Below are 16,193 nucleotides of genomic sequence, written 5' to 3'. Positions count from 1 at the left end.
CTTCCCATAAAAAGTTAAGCAAAGTTATCTAATACAACTGGTTTTGTTGACTCTTTACTTTCTGTTCTTAGAGTGAGTCATTTCTTTTTTTGGGGGGGGGGTTGCAAGGCAAATGGGATTAAGTGGCTTGGCCAAGGCCACACAGCTAGGTAATTATTAAGTGTCTGAGACCGGATTTGAGCCCAGGTACTCCTGAATCCAGGGCTGGTGCTTTATCCACTGTGTCACCTAGCCGCCCGAGTGCATCATTTCTCAAAAGAAAGGAAGTATATTTCAATTAGGACTAAAGGCTGTTGAATTTGACTTGAATTCTGTTATCTTTCATTATTTTCTTAATTTATGTTTTGGTCATTATATATCTTGCCCTTTTGATTCCTACAGTTGTAATTTTATAGATCTCCCAAATTCAGATTTAAAATATTTGATAATGTATCCCCCTATACAACCAATGCAATAATGAATAAACAGATATTATACGATTTAATACAATTTTACAAATGCATTTTAAAAATTCTTTTTCATGCAGAAAAGAAGCCAGAAGGTGTATATACCAATGCAAGGAAACAATTGCTCATTTCTGCTGTTCCAGCCATTCTTATCCTCCATCTTAAAAGATTCCATCAGGTAAAAGTCCACATCAGTGCAATGAGTTCCAGTACAGATCTAATCATTACACTGAAAAAATAGCTTGTGATCATAATCTTTTCCATGTACCATCAACCAAGCATTTTGTGTTTTTCTTATTGCACTTTAATAGTAGCATTTGTCTTGCTTATCCTACAGATTGTAAATTAAATGAAGACACCTCAAATTATCTCTCCCATGATACCTAGCACAGTGCTTTGAAAATAAATAATTGCAGTTGAACAAATGCATTCTTGAATATTCAGTGTTATTTTAGTGACATCTCAAATCTTATGGGATGCTGCCAGCGATTATACAATATAACCAATGGAATCATATCCTTGAGCGACTGCAAATTTTTAACTTTTTTATAATAAAAATATTTTACATTTAAAAATTCTAATGTTAAAACCTCTCTCCCTTTTCTCCACAAATCCCAAGTACAAACCAAAGAAATTTAAGAACTTTTATAATTATGAGAAATGGTTAACATGAATAGCTGAGAACAAAATATGTCTTTGAAAACTTAAGTCCCTATCTTGGACTCTTGTTATAATTTAGGCTTTAAAAAAAACACCAAGAGTTAGAAGCAAATTCTGGGTCCCAATTATTTTCTTTTAATTAATCCTTTTCAGAGTCGTTTTTCCTATTTGTAGTAAGCAAGTGATAAATAATTAGAGAATTTTGCAGCTAAAGGATTTCTTAATAAATCGTCTTGTGAAGTATCCCTGTTATTTTACAGAAGAGGAAACTTAGTCACTTGCCCAAGGAGACACACACACACACACACACACACACACACACACACACATACACAGAGAAATTTGAACCTAGGGTCTCCTGGTTAAAATCCCAACATTCTTTTTACTACATAATGCTATATATTTAAATTTTTCTTTGAGTTTTTAAGTGAAGAAATTACATGCTTATTCATATTCATTTTTTAAAAAACTACCACTAATTTACATAAATATCTTTACAGTACTATCTTCAAATACAGCCATTAAATTAATCAAATGCCAATTCTCCAGTGCTTATTAGTCACCTAAACTTTTTGCTCTTCAGTTTTTTTGTCTGGCTTTTAGGAATCTCCCTATGCTAATATAAACTACAGTACAACTTTAGTTTGAGAGTTGTCAAGGAAACTGAGACATTAAAGACTTGCTCATGACCACTGAACCAGTTGACTGGAACCTATCTTTCTGACATTGAAAACCGGACCTTTATTCCTTTCTCTATGTCACCTTTCTACATTTTTTATAATCTATTGAAAATGGAATTTTGTATAATTTTATTTTTTTTTCACTTTTTTATGTAGTAAAGATCAGCAGTAAGTATTTATTAAGCCCCTACTACATTCCAGATCCTCTACTTAGTTAGAAGAATATAAAAAGAAGCCCAGGGGGAGCTAAAAAGTGGGGCAGTGAAGGGAATTACCAGTGTAGAATAGAGGAGCCAGAACAGTTTGGAGGGTAATGAAACATGTCTGGCTTGGGCCTGTCTCCAGAATGGTAGCACAGAACTCAACACTAGGAGAAGGGGATTAGCCTGGCAGAAGCATAGTCCAGGGTGAGAAGACTCCAAATGTTGAGGGAAGGTCTAGGGTAAGAAAGCATTTGAACTGAGATGATCAAATCTGCAAAATCTAATGAATTCTATGAATTTCAACATTTTTGCATTTTTTTTTTGAAGGCTGGTTTGAGTCTACGAAAAGTAAACAGACATGTGGATTTCCCACTTGTGCTAGATTTAGCACCCTTTTGTTCTGTTACCTGCAAGGTATAGTATATAATGAATTGCTTTCACTTGTGATAATAGCTTTCAAGTACACTCTGTCCTGGCTGTTTGTACACTTTAAAAAAATGTTTATTAATTTCTTGAAGCAAATATACAACTACCTAATTAAAACAATTAATTAATTTCAGGGAGCTGCTAGGTGGCTGCTGTGGATAGAGCACAGACCCTGGAGTCAGGAGGACCTGAGTTCAAATTGGGCCTCATACACTTACTAATTACCTAGCTATATGTTAGTGTCTTGGGCAAGCCACTTAACCCCATTTGCCTTGCAAAAACCTAAAAAATAAAATCAGAAATATTGTATTCACTGTCCTCCTTCATATCATCCTTGGGTAATTATTATAGGTAATATATAAATAGTCATGGCATATCTGAATATAAAGGACATTGATGAAGGGCCATGAACAGTCAAGACACCTAATTATTAAACAAGTTTTTGATCTTCTTTGTATCTTATAATTATCCTAAACCTTCAATGTCATAAGTAAGCCTACAAAAAAAGGTATTTTAAAGAGTGGACTTGAGTTTAATGATCCTTTCCCTTAAGGGAGTTTATATAGTTTGATACTTTGGGTGCATTAATGATTGCCTATTAAGTTTTTTCCCACAGACAGAAAAATTATTTAAAGAACATAGGATTGTCTTTTGAGTTCAGTACACTAAGAATACTGGTCTAATTTTGGTACAGTTCTTTGTACTTCCTAAAAGGTCAAGTTATTCAATTATAAAATGACCTAAAGACTTAGGAGTTTCCAAATAATATATTTAATATGCTAACCTTGGATTTCTTGTCAATTCTGTTAAATAAGTAGATTTGATCTCTTGTTTTCTATGTGCTTAAGTTCTATAAGATCAGATTTTATGATGACTATGTTTAGTGATAATATGAATTTAATTAATCATCCTTTAGAACTTCCCTTAGCATCTTTTACTACTACAAAATACTAATTTGGAATTTGTTGTTATTTCTATGGAAAAAAGAATGTAACCAGTGGGGAGAAAGTTCTCTATGGTCTTTATGGAATAGTGGAACACAGTGGCTCAATGAGAGGAGGCCATTATACAGCTTATGTGAAAGTCAGAACAACTTCCAGAAAATCATTGGACCATGTTGTTGGCAATAAAAATATCCATGGTATGTTATACTTAATTTCTTCTTCTGTCCTTCAGATATTAAAATTATTGCTTCATATGTGTATCAAATAAATTGAATTTTAATTTCTTCATTTTACTATTAAGTAAATTTGTGACTTAGATAGTCCTCATTAAAAATAATGGACAGTGGGATAGTGCCCTTCTACTTGTATTTTCTTGGTAAAAGGAATATTTCAGGAACTGAAATAATGCAGGACTTGATGGCCCAAATCTTTGAAGAATATAAAATATGTCTGTCTTATTATTTGAATAACCATCTTAATTATCTTTACCATAATGTCTTGAAAGAGTGCATTTTAGAAGATGCTTCTACCAAAGAAGGAATTTGTTTATATGCAGCAGTTTCAAGCAATAAATGTATAAGATAGATGGGTAGTGCACAGAGCTGTTATCTAGATCTATCACAGTAACCAAAATATGTTAAACACCTTTGGTAAAAATGAAAAAAAAAGATAAGAGTTAAATGATAATAGGAAAAATTTCTTGATTCATTAAGAGAAATTGTAACACCACCTTCTTTAGAAATTTTAAGAAAGAGAAGATGGACTCCTATTTCAATAATAGTCTAAGCATGAATATGGCTAAAAATAAAAGGATATCTCCAAACTAATAGTTTTAGACTGTAGCCTGTTACATTAGGAACAAAAGAATCTCAAATTACTATAGACTTTAAATTATGTTGCATTCTGAATTCAAGGTTCCTATTTTTTTTTTGGTTAATTTTTGAATTTTAAGAACTTTAGTTAAATGTGTAAAATAATGTAATAATTGGTTATAATTTTCAGAAAACAGGACAATTACTTATATACTAGAAATTACTCCTTTGAATGGTGGCTTCTTAGTTTTGTTTTTTGTTTTTGTTTTTTTAGGTGTGTTTTTTTTTTTTTTTTTTTTTAGGTTTTTGCAAGGCAAATGGTGTTAAGTGGCTTGCCCAAGGCCACACAGCTAGGTAATTATTAAGTGTCTGAGGCCAGGTTTGAACTCAGGTACTCCTGACTCCAGGGCTGGTGCTCTATCCACCGCATCACCTAGCCTCCCCTTAGTTTGTTTTTTTTTTTAATTAAGTATTATAAAGAAGAAGACTTCTGATATTAGAATAGTGGTCAAAAACTTGTAGTTTAATTTAGTGCACTTTAAAATCATGAATTTTTCTTAAGGTTCTGTGATTTTTTTCTGAAGATAACATAGTCTTTTTACTTTTACATATAAAAAAGACTCAAAACCCCTTTATAGATGTTGTAATTTAGAATTATTTTGAGATAACTGCTGCAATTAGAAAGAAGTATTTAAAATGTTTAAATTTATTTATTTTTGTATTATAGGTTTAAAAGAATCAACGGGAGCATCAGCAGGACAATGGGTACATGTTAGTGATACTCATGTTCAGATGGTTCCAGAATCCAGAGCACTTAATGCACAGGCTTACCTTCTTTTTTATGAAAGGATATTATAGTGATCATTATTCATAATTGTTAAAAGTTAATATTTAGGCCACCTTTATTTAGATACTGCAAGGGTAAACTAAATATGTAGTGTGCCTTTATTTTGTTTTTTCTTTCATAAAAATTAACTGTGTCCCTTAGATCTGAACTTTTCAAAAGTTTTCCAGTTATTCCCTTTTAAAACAAGATTTATTTCCTCAAAACTCTTAATGTTCCATTTCCTTAAATCAAATGCATAGTAACTGCTTTTTCTAAGGTTATATCAAAATTTGTCAATTATATTTGGGACCTGCAGCCTTTGAGAGTTCTGGGTGGTATAATTTGAAGGTATTAGAATTTGTCTCATTAAGTAGATTTAGATTTCTGCGAGTTACTGTTCTCTTAAACATAACTACTAACAGTGTGAAACCTAACATAACACAATATAACATGAAGTTAGATGCATTCTTTTTTTTTTTTTTTTGGCCATATCTTGTATATGGTTTCAACTCTTTTTTAGTATTAGGTTTATTAACAAGTAATTGATTTACTGCTTTGATGTGTTTTTGACAGCTAAAAGTATAGGAAAAAAACTTGTCCAAGTTTATGTTTTCAGCCTACATGTAGTAGAGTTCGAAGAGTATTCTACACATGGATCACCAAGTAAAATTTTATATGGGTTACTTATAAGGTGTTCCCAATAGAAGTTGTGAATTCATTTAGTAATGTGGGAAAATTGCTAGATTACATTTTAAAGTTATTAGAATATATTCTTTATAACATTCTCTTAAAAGAAATTAGAAAAAGTTGTAGTCTTATATTTTAGTAAATATTGACTTTGGTTTTTGGGAGAGGAGTTATGAGGTCACAATTCCTTTCTGTAGCCAGTATATCATACATTCATGTTGGATTAATTTTAATTTAATTAAATGTTATCTTTTCTGATTGTTTCTTATATACAAGTGTTTGGGGAATAGTTTTTTTCTTTAACCTTGTGACTACTGTGAAAATATTACTTTTTTAATAAATACAAATAATAGCCTTGTCAAAAAAATGAAAGTATAAGTAAAACTAAATCTATTTATTGTATTCTTGACCTGAAAAGTGTTAAAATTACTTCTCAGGGTTAGATTTTTTTTAAGGTACTCAGGGTACTTTTTTCCCAACCATAGAAATATTACATACAATTTTATTTATTACAAATGAGCCTAAAATCAACATTTAAATATAAAAGTTTGATTTCATAAAATTATTTTTTAAAATTCAGTGAATAGTTGACATTATTATCCAAGAAAATGACTTGTCATTAAAAAAACACTCTCATAACATATGACAACTTAAAATTTTACATTGGCTAATAGCTAAGATGATATTTTCTTTTAAATTCCCATTGCTGTACACCACCACTATAATGGTATGTCACTGATGCCCATTATATAAGATCAGAGTACCCTAATCAAATGCATAGGAATTAATAGCTGTCACAATCCAGATAACTGTTCATTTTCCAGTACATTCTCTTTATGAGAATAAAGATAGGAAATATTGGGAAATTTGAGTAAAAAAATTATGGATGGCTATGTGTTGGTTGAACACAGCTACCTCCTCAGACCTCCATGACCCTCTGACATAAAAATATGAAGTAGATCTTTTTTAGTAACTTAGGGACTACTAAAGTTTGTGATTAGTTTTTGATAGAATACAAAATATCACACTTGAATAGTAAACACTTTTAGCAATTCATTGGGTTTTTTTTTTTCCTTGTAAAGCATTTACATTTATATTTACATTACATCTTTATGTTTTGGATTTTTAGTTGCTTGAGAAATAGATATACACAAAAAAGACGCATGCATAATCTTGAAAAGCTAAACTTTTTTTATGATCTAGTAGGCTGCATACTATTCCAAGGAGATACTAAGAAAGTCTAGTGGGTTTTTTAAAAACTTAATTTTAGTAAGCTGTTTACTAATATAGCTGTTTCTTTTCGATGATGCTAAGTATCAGTTAACTCTGTTTCTAAACCTACCAGACCATTACTAGCAATTGCACATTTCTCAGAGACAATAGACTAAAGAATTTCTGTTGAAAAGCTTTTGCCTATTCTGTTTGGTTGAGTTTTATAAAGGAAACCAGAATCAACCTTTCTTTACTCTATACAAATGAAGGCTGAGATAGTAATGGCTTGTTTCAGGAAGGTCAGAAATTAAAGGAAGTGAATATTTCTTCCCAGTAAAATGAAGCAAAGTAAGTTCAGAGAATAAAAAATTTTCAGTTCCTACTTAGAACTAATGATTAATTCATCAAATAGCATAAGTTTTAGTCATAGAATTTTAGAGCTAAAGGAAGCTTTAGTGATCTGATCCAAGGGATGCCAGGGCTTTACTTTTATGCAGCTTTTTGGGGTTTGGCCCATCTCATTAATAGGCAAAACCCTTAACTATTAGGAACAATGGATTGCTGATCTATAACTATCAGAACTTTAATATTCCATAGATTGGGGGGGGATGGAAGCATCTCATCCTAAAATGAGGGGTTACCTCATTTGGAGCTATTTATCACATCCAGCATAGGAGTATGGGGTAGGCAGAGTTTACTTTTTGCTTACTAACTATAATTCCTCCTATCTCACTCATACTTCATCCTCTCAGAGCCAGATTGTCCCTACCTTTGATTCCTACTTTAAGAAATTTACACAATTATGCTAACAGGAAAACATTTTTAAGAGTGTTCCAATGCCCATCTTCCATTTAAAAATGTGTAAACTGCACATGAAGTCGGCATAAAATCTCTGACATTGATTGTTTAAAAGTTAATTTCTAAAAAAAATAACAAAGATGGCTCTTTTCCTTTAAAAGTTATTGATCTTGGGGCCCCTAGGTGGCACAGTGGATAGAGCTCTGACCTTAGAGTCAGGAGACCTAAGTTCAAATTCAGCCTCAGACACTTAATACTTAACTATGTGATCCTGGGCAAGTTACTTAATTCCATTGCTGTGCAAAAGAAAAACAAAGAAAAAAGTTACTGATCCCTGCTGTAGTCCAGTCTACTTATTTTACAGATGAAGAAACTGACACTAAGAGATTAACTGATTTTAATTTTTTTTGTTTTGGGTTACTATTTTCATAGTGGCAGAGCTAGAAACAGAACCTAATTCTCATGACTTGAATTTCCAGTGATCTTTTCACTTAGCCCTGCTGCATGTTTACCAGTGTATTCTGGTTTTGACCTCAGTGTTCTGAAAGCTACACTAGCTTTTTTCTAGATGTCTTAACAGATGTTTTAGTATGCCAAAACCAGAATGGGTTTTATTTATTATTCCAGAAATAACATGGAAGAATGGTAGTTCACTTTTAATTTCCTTAGCTTTTAACTAATTATAAAATCTTTAGTTCTAAAATTTCTTCTTATGTGACCTCAAGTTCTAGAGGTCTATTTTCTTATTATGCAGAATATTCATCTTCTGAATAGAAAAAAAATAACTGTTTGACTAGGAATATAATATACAGTAATAACTTTTTATATATATATATATATATATATATATATATATATATAGCATGTATTTATTCTATTTATTCTACATAGTACATTTTTAATATAACAATTGTTTTGGATGTTGCCAAAGTTTATTTAGTACAGTCTTACTAATGGAAAGATACATACCTTCAGGGATATTTAAGTGAGAAGCCATTATAATAACATCCCCCCCCCAAAAAAAAGGCAGAGCGTAATAAATGTAAATTTTATAGACACCCAACTCACCTGACATGTTATAGAATTCTGTCCTCAGCTAATTGAAAGCCTCAGTTAACTGAGGTTAGTAATTTGTTTATAATATACACAACTATACTTTTCTCCCTAATTTTTTTGTTTTTCAGTGGTAAAATTATAACTATCAATTACGTGAATTTGCTAGAGAAAACAGTATTGTTTGCTGTATTCAAGATTTTACCATTTAAAGTAAAGCTTTAAAGATGTTTTCTTCAGACTATTTTTTTTAGATGACCAGAAAGAGTGGAAAGTTAGGAGATAAGTGGTAATGTGCCATCCTCTTACGGAAAGGGTTAGTTTCTGTGAATTTGGATTTTTAATAGCTTGCATCCTACCTGTTATTATTTATGTCAAGACTCAACTATATACATATTGAATATAGCTTTCAGAAGAAGATAGCTTAATGTGAAAAGTAAAAATTGAGATGTTTAATTTTTTAGTATCATTTAAAATGTTCTATTTCTGAGTCTCTTTTCACACAAATTATTACTTCTGCATGACCTCTTATAGAAAAATCTTAGCAGAATTTATATTTAATGTGCAATAAAACTGAGCCTTCAGTTTAATACTTAGTGCATTATCAAACTGATTGTATTTTTAGTTATTTGAAATGTTTATTGTTAATGTAAAGTTGCTAAGAGGAAATGTATTTATAATACAATAGACAGATAAAATGAGAATATATTTTTAATTTTCAGAAATATTTTAGATTGGCAATAAATTCATATCTTTCATTATACCTGTAATTTAAAACATTCTGCAATGTTTTATAAAAAATAATCATGCATCTGGTTTAACATGTTGGTTTTATTGGGGAAAATATGTATATTCTTAATAAATATTGGTTTATTCATTTATGTTTTAAGACTGATGTAACATAATTGGCTTTGCAAAGAAGATTGTTGGCAACATTTTTGTCTACCAGTGTTTCATATTTGTAATTAAGTATGCTTTTGCAACTTTGGGGGATCCCTGATTTCATCATCACTGTCTATATTTTCTTCTCTACTATGATCACAAACTTCCACTTATATCCTATATTTTTTTATTCACCAACCAATGGGAATACTTAACCTACATTTGAAATAATCTCCAATTTTAGATTCTCAACAAAGTATTTCATTGTCTCATGGAATTTTAGAGCAAGAAGACATCTTAGAAGTCATTTAATTCAATTTCCCACTTGGTACAAGTACCCCCCCCCCCTTATAAACTTAACAAAATGATCATCTAAAGTCCAAGTCTTTATTAATCCTCTTGAGGTAACCAGTTCCATTTTTGATAGCTATAATTGTTAGAAAAATCTCTAAGTCTTTTCTTTTCAAGGTTAACCATCCTCAGTTCCTCTAATGATACAGCAGTTTCTGGTTTGCCAATGTCCTTCGAAAAATATGTTGCTAAGAGGTGGTTATCATCATCTAGATATAGTTTGATGAGTTTAAGGTAACTGTTTGACCTTGAAATTAAGCTTCTAATAATTGGAGTATAAGAATGCTTGAGTTTTGCATAATGTTTCTCGTCATTTAAAATTAGCACGTCCTTCACCTATAAACTGTTAAGCTGGGTCTTCCTCATCCTATATTGAAGCAATTGATTTTCTTTAAAACCTAGATTCAGTACTTTTATCCATATTAGCTTTCATCACCTTAGTTTTAGCCCATCTTTTTTATATCTATTCCACTAGCAATATTACATAAAATAAAGGCCAAAAATCCAAAGAGTTATTTGAAGGTTTTGAAATTGAAAAGAAGGCTGTGAGAAAAGAAGTTCAGGAGGTCCTGAGAAACTAAGGGAAAATGACTAAAGAAAAAGGATTGAAGAGAGGAGAAAACCTAGAGCTGAAAGGATAAAGAGACAGTATGAAGAAGAACCTGAGGAGAAGAGAAGAACCTGGGCAGTAGGAGGACTCAAAAACATAGTTAAGTACTCCTTTCTATGACTGAGACATAACAATTGATCTTTACTGTGATGGGTGAATTTTAACACACAAAAGAAAGCATGGGGCTTAAAATAAGACAACTAAGACCATTTTTTTTTAATGTGGGAAGAAATAGTAGTTAAAAAACAAGTTTATACCTGGGTTCAAATCCGGTCTCAGACACTTAATAATGACCTAGCTGTGTGGTCTTGGGCAAGCCACTTAACCCCATTTGCCTGCCAAAACCTTAAAAAAAAAGTTTAACAGAGTTAAGATCCAAGAAAGAAATCACAAAAAAACCATAGAGTTGGGTGGCTAGGTGGCGCAGTGGATAAAGTACTGGCCTTGGAGTCAGGAGTACCTGGGTTCAAATCTGCTCTCAGACACTTAATAATTACCTAGCTGTGTGGCCTTGGGCAAGCCACTTAACCCCATTTGCCTTGCAAAAACCTAAAAAAAAAACACCCCCAAAACCCCATAGGGTCATAAGGTCATAAGTATGAAAATCCACAAAGTATGAGTTACAAATAACAAGAAATAGTAATCCTAATAGCAAGAAAAACTTAATTTTATGCTATTATCACTGTGACTTGTTGAAAGAAGGTCCATGACTACATTCTTGTGAGAAAATGCAGGAAATAAAGGAACAAAGGAGAAACTTCAAAAGAGCCAATAACATTTTTTATCATTAGAGTATCCTACAAACCACATAAGCATGAAATAAAAGTAGTTGAGTTCAAAAACATCTGACTGACTTAGAGGCATTCTTGCAGTCACCTGGGCGTATGATCTGGATGTCATCTTTGATTTCCCATTCACTGTCCTCCACCCCTCATAGTCAGACTTGTCATTTCCATCTTTACAATTACATTTCACACTGTCTGCCTTCTATAAACTGTCACTATCTTTGTCCGGACCCTCATCTCTTCACACTTGAGCTATTGCAATAGCCTATTGATTGGTCTCCCTATTATGTTTCTTCCCCATTCCAGTGCATTCTCCACTTAGCTTAAACCTTCACAAAATTTTAAATTTGACCTACCATCCCTCTATTCAATCAACTTCAGTTTTTCAATCATGTCTAAATCTTCATGGCCCCAATTTCCCATTTTCTTGGCAGAGATAGTGGGGGGGTTGTCATTTCCTTCTCTGAAAGTTCATTTTTACAGATGAGGAAACTGAGTTATGAATTGCCCAGGATCATACAACTAGTAAGTATCAGATACCATATTTGAACTCAGATAGATGAGTCCTTCTACTCCAATCTTGATTCTTACAAATGACTGACTTCCTTCTCTTCCGCTACATACTTTGCCATCCAGTGATATTAACCTTATTGAACTTCACACTAGATTGTCACTCCCATCTCTAGACTCTGAATATTTTCACTGGATGTCTGAAACTCCCTTATATCAGATTCCCAGTTCCCTTGGCTTCAAATCTTAACTGAAATCTCCAAGAAACCTTTCATGCCTTCCAAAATGCTATTGCCTTTCCTCTAATTTCCAATTTATCCTGGATATATCTTGTTTGTATATGGTTGTGTGCATATTGTCTCTTCCATTAGACTGTAAGCTCCTTAAGAGCAGGGGCTGTCTTTTATTTTTCTTTATATTACCAATGCTTAGCACAGTACTGGCACATAATGGGTTCTTAACAAATATTTATTGACTATTATAGTTGTAAAGAAGATTTAACTTTCCAGCAATCTACTGGAAGGAACTCTCAGTAGATCTCAGCAGGTAAAAATGTCTTGATTTGTAAAAATGTTTTTCATCCTTGTGGCAGAAGACACTAGCCCAAATTCTTCCATTTAAGCATCATATGTACCAAAATTCAACATGCCTCTCCTTCCTGAGATTGAATCTCAGTTTCCCTCTTTTACCAAAGCAGTCTCTTATTGCAAGCTCTACTTGGAAGAATTCATTTATCTAGTCAACATAACTCTTTATGAACCCATATTCCAAATCAAGGATGTCTTGCACTTTTTCTCTGACAGGAAATGAATGACCCATTAAGAAACTTCTGAATTAACAGGTTTTAGGTAGAGGTGGATCCATTTCTGATAATCTCTCCATGAAGCTAGAAGGTGATAGGTGCCAACAATTCCAAGGAGTTTACAACTGTGAGCTCTAACTGTGGACTGCACTAGATGGTCTTTATACATTACAATTCTTGGATAACATCCCTCTGAATCTGGATTCACTGAGTGATATTAAGCATATGAAAAGGATCAGGGATATTGGTAGGTGCTTGGAAAACAAAACCAAAATGGACCTTGCTTTGGGGGAGGGAGAGGTTGGAGGGTAAAAGGGTACATTCTACTAGGGGAAAACTAATTTCCAGTAGGAGGACTCTAGCAACTGGATGGCACTTGAGCTCAGATTTGAAAATTAGGAATGTTGGGAGGCATATTAGGAGGGAGTTCACTGCAAACAAGTGACCTAGAAAAAAGCACTAATAAAGGAGATGGAATGTCATTCACATAAGAACAAGCCAGCTTATCTTGGATGTGTGTGGAGGAGAATATTGTGTAGGAAGCCTAGAAAAAATAGGTTGGGGGGTGATGATGAAAGACTTTTAATAGCTGGATTAAGGAAGAGGGTGGGAGAGGGCACTAAATACCAAGCACCGTGTTACAAGCCAGGGGACATGTTAAAAAGGAAAGGTCCCTACCTTCAAGGAGTTTACACTGTGACAGGAGATAAATATAGGGGAGAAGCAGGCAAGAAACCATATTTCATTTTAGAAAGTTCCAGGGATGGGTAATGGAGCTATAAGGCAGTAGACCTGACATTCTCTTAGCAGAGACAATGATGGGGTTAATTATGCTTCCAGAATAAATGAGAAAGAAGGTGGAGGGTACCAAAAAGGCAGCTGGCAGGTGATGGTTGGGGAATGAAGAATCCCTAGATATGGGTGACTGTAAGATAACTTGTAATCAGGTCATCAATTATATGAATAAAAGGGTTATGTCTCAGGGGCAGCTAGGTGGCACAGTGGATAGAGCACCTGCCCTGGAGTCAGGAGTACCCAAGTTCACATCGGGCCTCAGACACTTAATAATTACCTAGCTGTGTGGCCTTGGGCAAGCCATTTAACCCCATTGCCTTGCAAAACAAGAACAAAAAACAAAAGGGTTATGTCTTCCAAGGCTTGACCTCTAGTTTGAGTGGCATGATAGCAGATGCAGAGATCAATATTTTGTCCTAGAAATAAAAGGGAGCCCTAGGAGCTTCATAAGCATGGTCAGATCTCAGCTTTAGAAATAAAATTTGGGAGTGATTAATTGGCAAAATATAGCATCCACCTAAAGAGAGGGAACTAAGTCACAGTTCAAGTGCTAAACTTGGAAGGACTTCTTGGGCTAATACAGTACATGCCTAGAGAACAGCAGTCAACAAGGGACACACTTTATCCATTTGCGGCTGGTATGGTCTAGTTTGAGCCAGCACTATGGTTGTTGGCATAGCAGAGATGTTCCAAGTTCACCGGATGGACATCACAAAGGATCACTGGTATGTCAAGATATCAAGAAACACTCATTCTGCCTTTTGATTGACTAATTTTGATTTCTAGATTATTTCAGCCTTTTCTGGAGAATAAAGGAATCAAAGATTAATAAATTCATTCCATTAGGTACTGAAATCAGTTTAGTTCCCTTAACTCCTTCACTTTTCTCCACTTTTAGTCACCCACTTTGTAATATATTTTCCTACAAAACAAATACTGATTGACCAGGTTCTATGATGCCCCAGACTTTCCTCTTCACTATTCCATCTGATTTCCACCTTTTACCTTGTCCAAGCATTTTCTTTATTGTCATCCAACAACCTCCTCCTCCTGAGGTTGTACCTCAGTTTCATCCCTTTTACCAAAGCAGTTTCCTATTGCAAGCTCTACTTGGAAGAATTCATTTATAATCACATTGATTAAGATGACAAAAAGGGAAGATAATGTTGGAGAGGCTGTGGGAAGATTGGGACATTAATGCATTGCTGGTGGAGTTGTGAATGGATCCAACCACTCCAGAAAGCAATATGGAACTATGCCCAAAGAGCAATAGAATTGCTCATACTCTTTGACCCAGCAATTCCTATTCTAGTCCTATATCCAGAAGAAATCATAAAAAATGGGAAACGGCTCTTTTTGTAGTGGTAAAGAATAGGAAATTAGAGGGATGCCCATCAATTGGGGAATGCTGAAGAAGTTATGGTATATGGATGTTATGGAATACTATCATTCTATAAGAAACCTTAATTGATTGGACTCTAGAGAAGCATAGAATGAATTACTGGAACTGATGCTGAGTGAAGGGAGCAGAACCAAGAGAACATTATACACATTAACAACATTGTAAGTTGATCAGTCCTGATGGATGCAGCTCCCCTCAATAATTCAGAGATCTAGGACCACCCTGGGAGACTTGTTATGGAAAATGCCATCCACATCCAGAGGAGGAAAAACAAAAAAGCGTACAGAATCCAAATGAACACTACTTTGACTTTTTAAAAATTTCTCTTATGTATTTCCTATCTCAAGGATTTCTTTCTTTTCTCTTACCAAAAATGACAAATCTGTAAACATGTTAAACATAAATGTATATGTGCAATAGCCACCTGACTTCACCACTGAGGGAGGTGAATGGAAAGGCAGGGTGGAAGAAAATCATGTAATTTAAAGATATGCATATGGACATTAATTCCTGCTTCGAATCAAACTTGTCTCATTGTTGCTGTTATATCCCTCATTGATAGGGCTACAGCTCACTGCATAACCATGAGTATATGTAATAAAATTTACCTGCACTAAAGTAGGTTTCCTATGGGGGGGGGGGGTTGTAGTACATTGTATCTAGTTTCCCTTTTTCCAGTGGAATAAAGGAAATTTTTCTTTATAACCACTGTTAGCTCTTTGGTTTTGTTTTGTTTTTATTTTTAATTTTTATTTTTTATTTCATTTTTAGAGTTAACTGTGTTTTTGAGAACCTGTTTGAGCCCTCTGGGTTTCTTTTTTAGTTAACAGTTGGAGAGCTGCTGTGGCTGTTTAGTCATTTGATCAGGTTTGACACTGTTCTTGGCTGCTATATTCCTTCACCTCTCCTGCATTTCTGCTGGTTGGGGTGATCAATAAGCAAATAATCTCTTCAGGTCTGGCATTCTAAGAATGTTTAAAATACTTCTGTTTTTTTTCAACTTTTTTCAATTACACTTTAGGTCAGAAAGGCAGGGTAAGTCATCCTGGGTTGTAGATGTAACTATTTCTCTTGCAGCTACATTATTTCTTTCTTTCCTGCATTTTATGGTAGACACAAAATAGTCTTGTTATTCAACTTTCCTTTACAATTTCAAGTTCTTTCTCCTGTTTATTTGCAGAACTTATTTCTCAATTTAATTATAAAGTTTAACTACTATGTATCTTAGAATTTTCAGCCTTGAGTTCTTATGAATTTTTATTCTATGAATTCTTTAATTTAATATTTATTCTCATTTTGTACAGTTTTT

The 16,193-nt window shown here is 33.5% G+C and overlaps 1 protein-coding gene across 4 annotated transcripts in view; it reads left to right on the top strand.

The window, feature by feature from the left end:
* Positions 1 to 15,435, top strand: part of USP45 (ubiquitin specific peptidase 45) — a 90,379-nt gene extending 74,944 nt beyond the window's left edge. For 2 of the 4 annotated variants that reach the window (XM_074187230.1, XM_074187229.1), the window contains exons 15-18: positions 527 to 624; positions 2,317 to 2,403; positions 3,403 to 3,556; positions 4,899 to 15,428. In XM_074187230.1, the coding sequence (XP_074043331.1) occupies positions 527 to 624; positions 2,317 to 2,403; positions 3,403 to 3,556; positions 4,899 to 5,029 (470 nt within the window). In that variant the 3' untranslated portion in view covers positions 5,030 to 15,428. Of the gene's footprint in view, positions 1 to 526; positions 625 to 2,316; positions 2,410 to 3,402; positions 3,557 to 4,898 lie in introns of those variants that run through there. The other 2 variants (XM_074187232.1, XM_074187231.1) reach the window with 2 other exon arrangements.
* The last annotated feature ends 758 nt before the right edge of the window (positions 15,436 to 16,193 follow it).

Source organism: Macrotis lagotis, chromosome 5 (genome assembly GCF_037893015.1).
Source record: "Macrotis lagotis isolate mMagLag1 chromosome 5, bilby.v1.9.chrom.fasta, whole genome shotgun sequence".
Lineage (NCBI taxonomy): Eukaryota > Metazoa > Chordata > Mammalia > Peramelemorphia > Peramelidae > Macrotis > Macrotis lagotis.
Note: the sequence above shows the minus strand (reverse complement) of the source record. Positions and strands in the feature narration are given on the sequence as shown.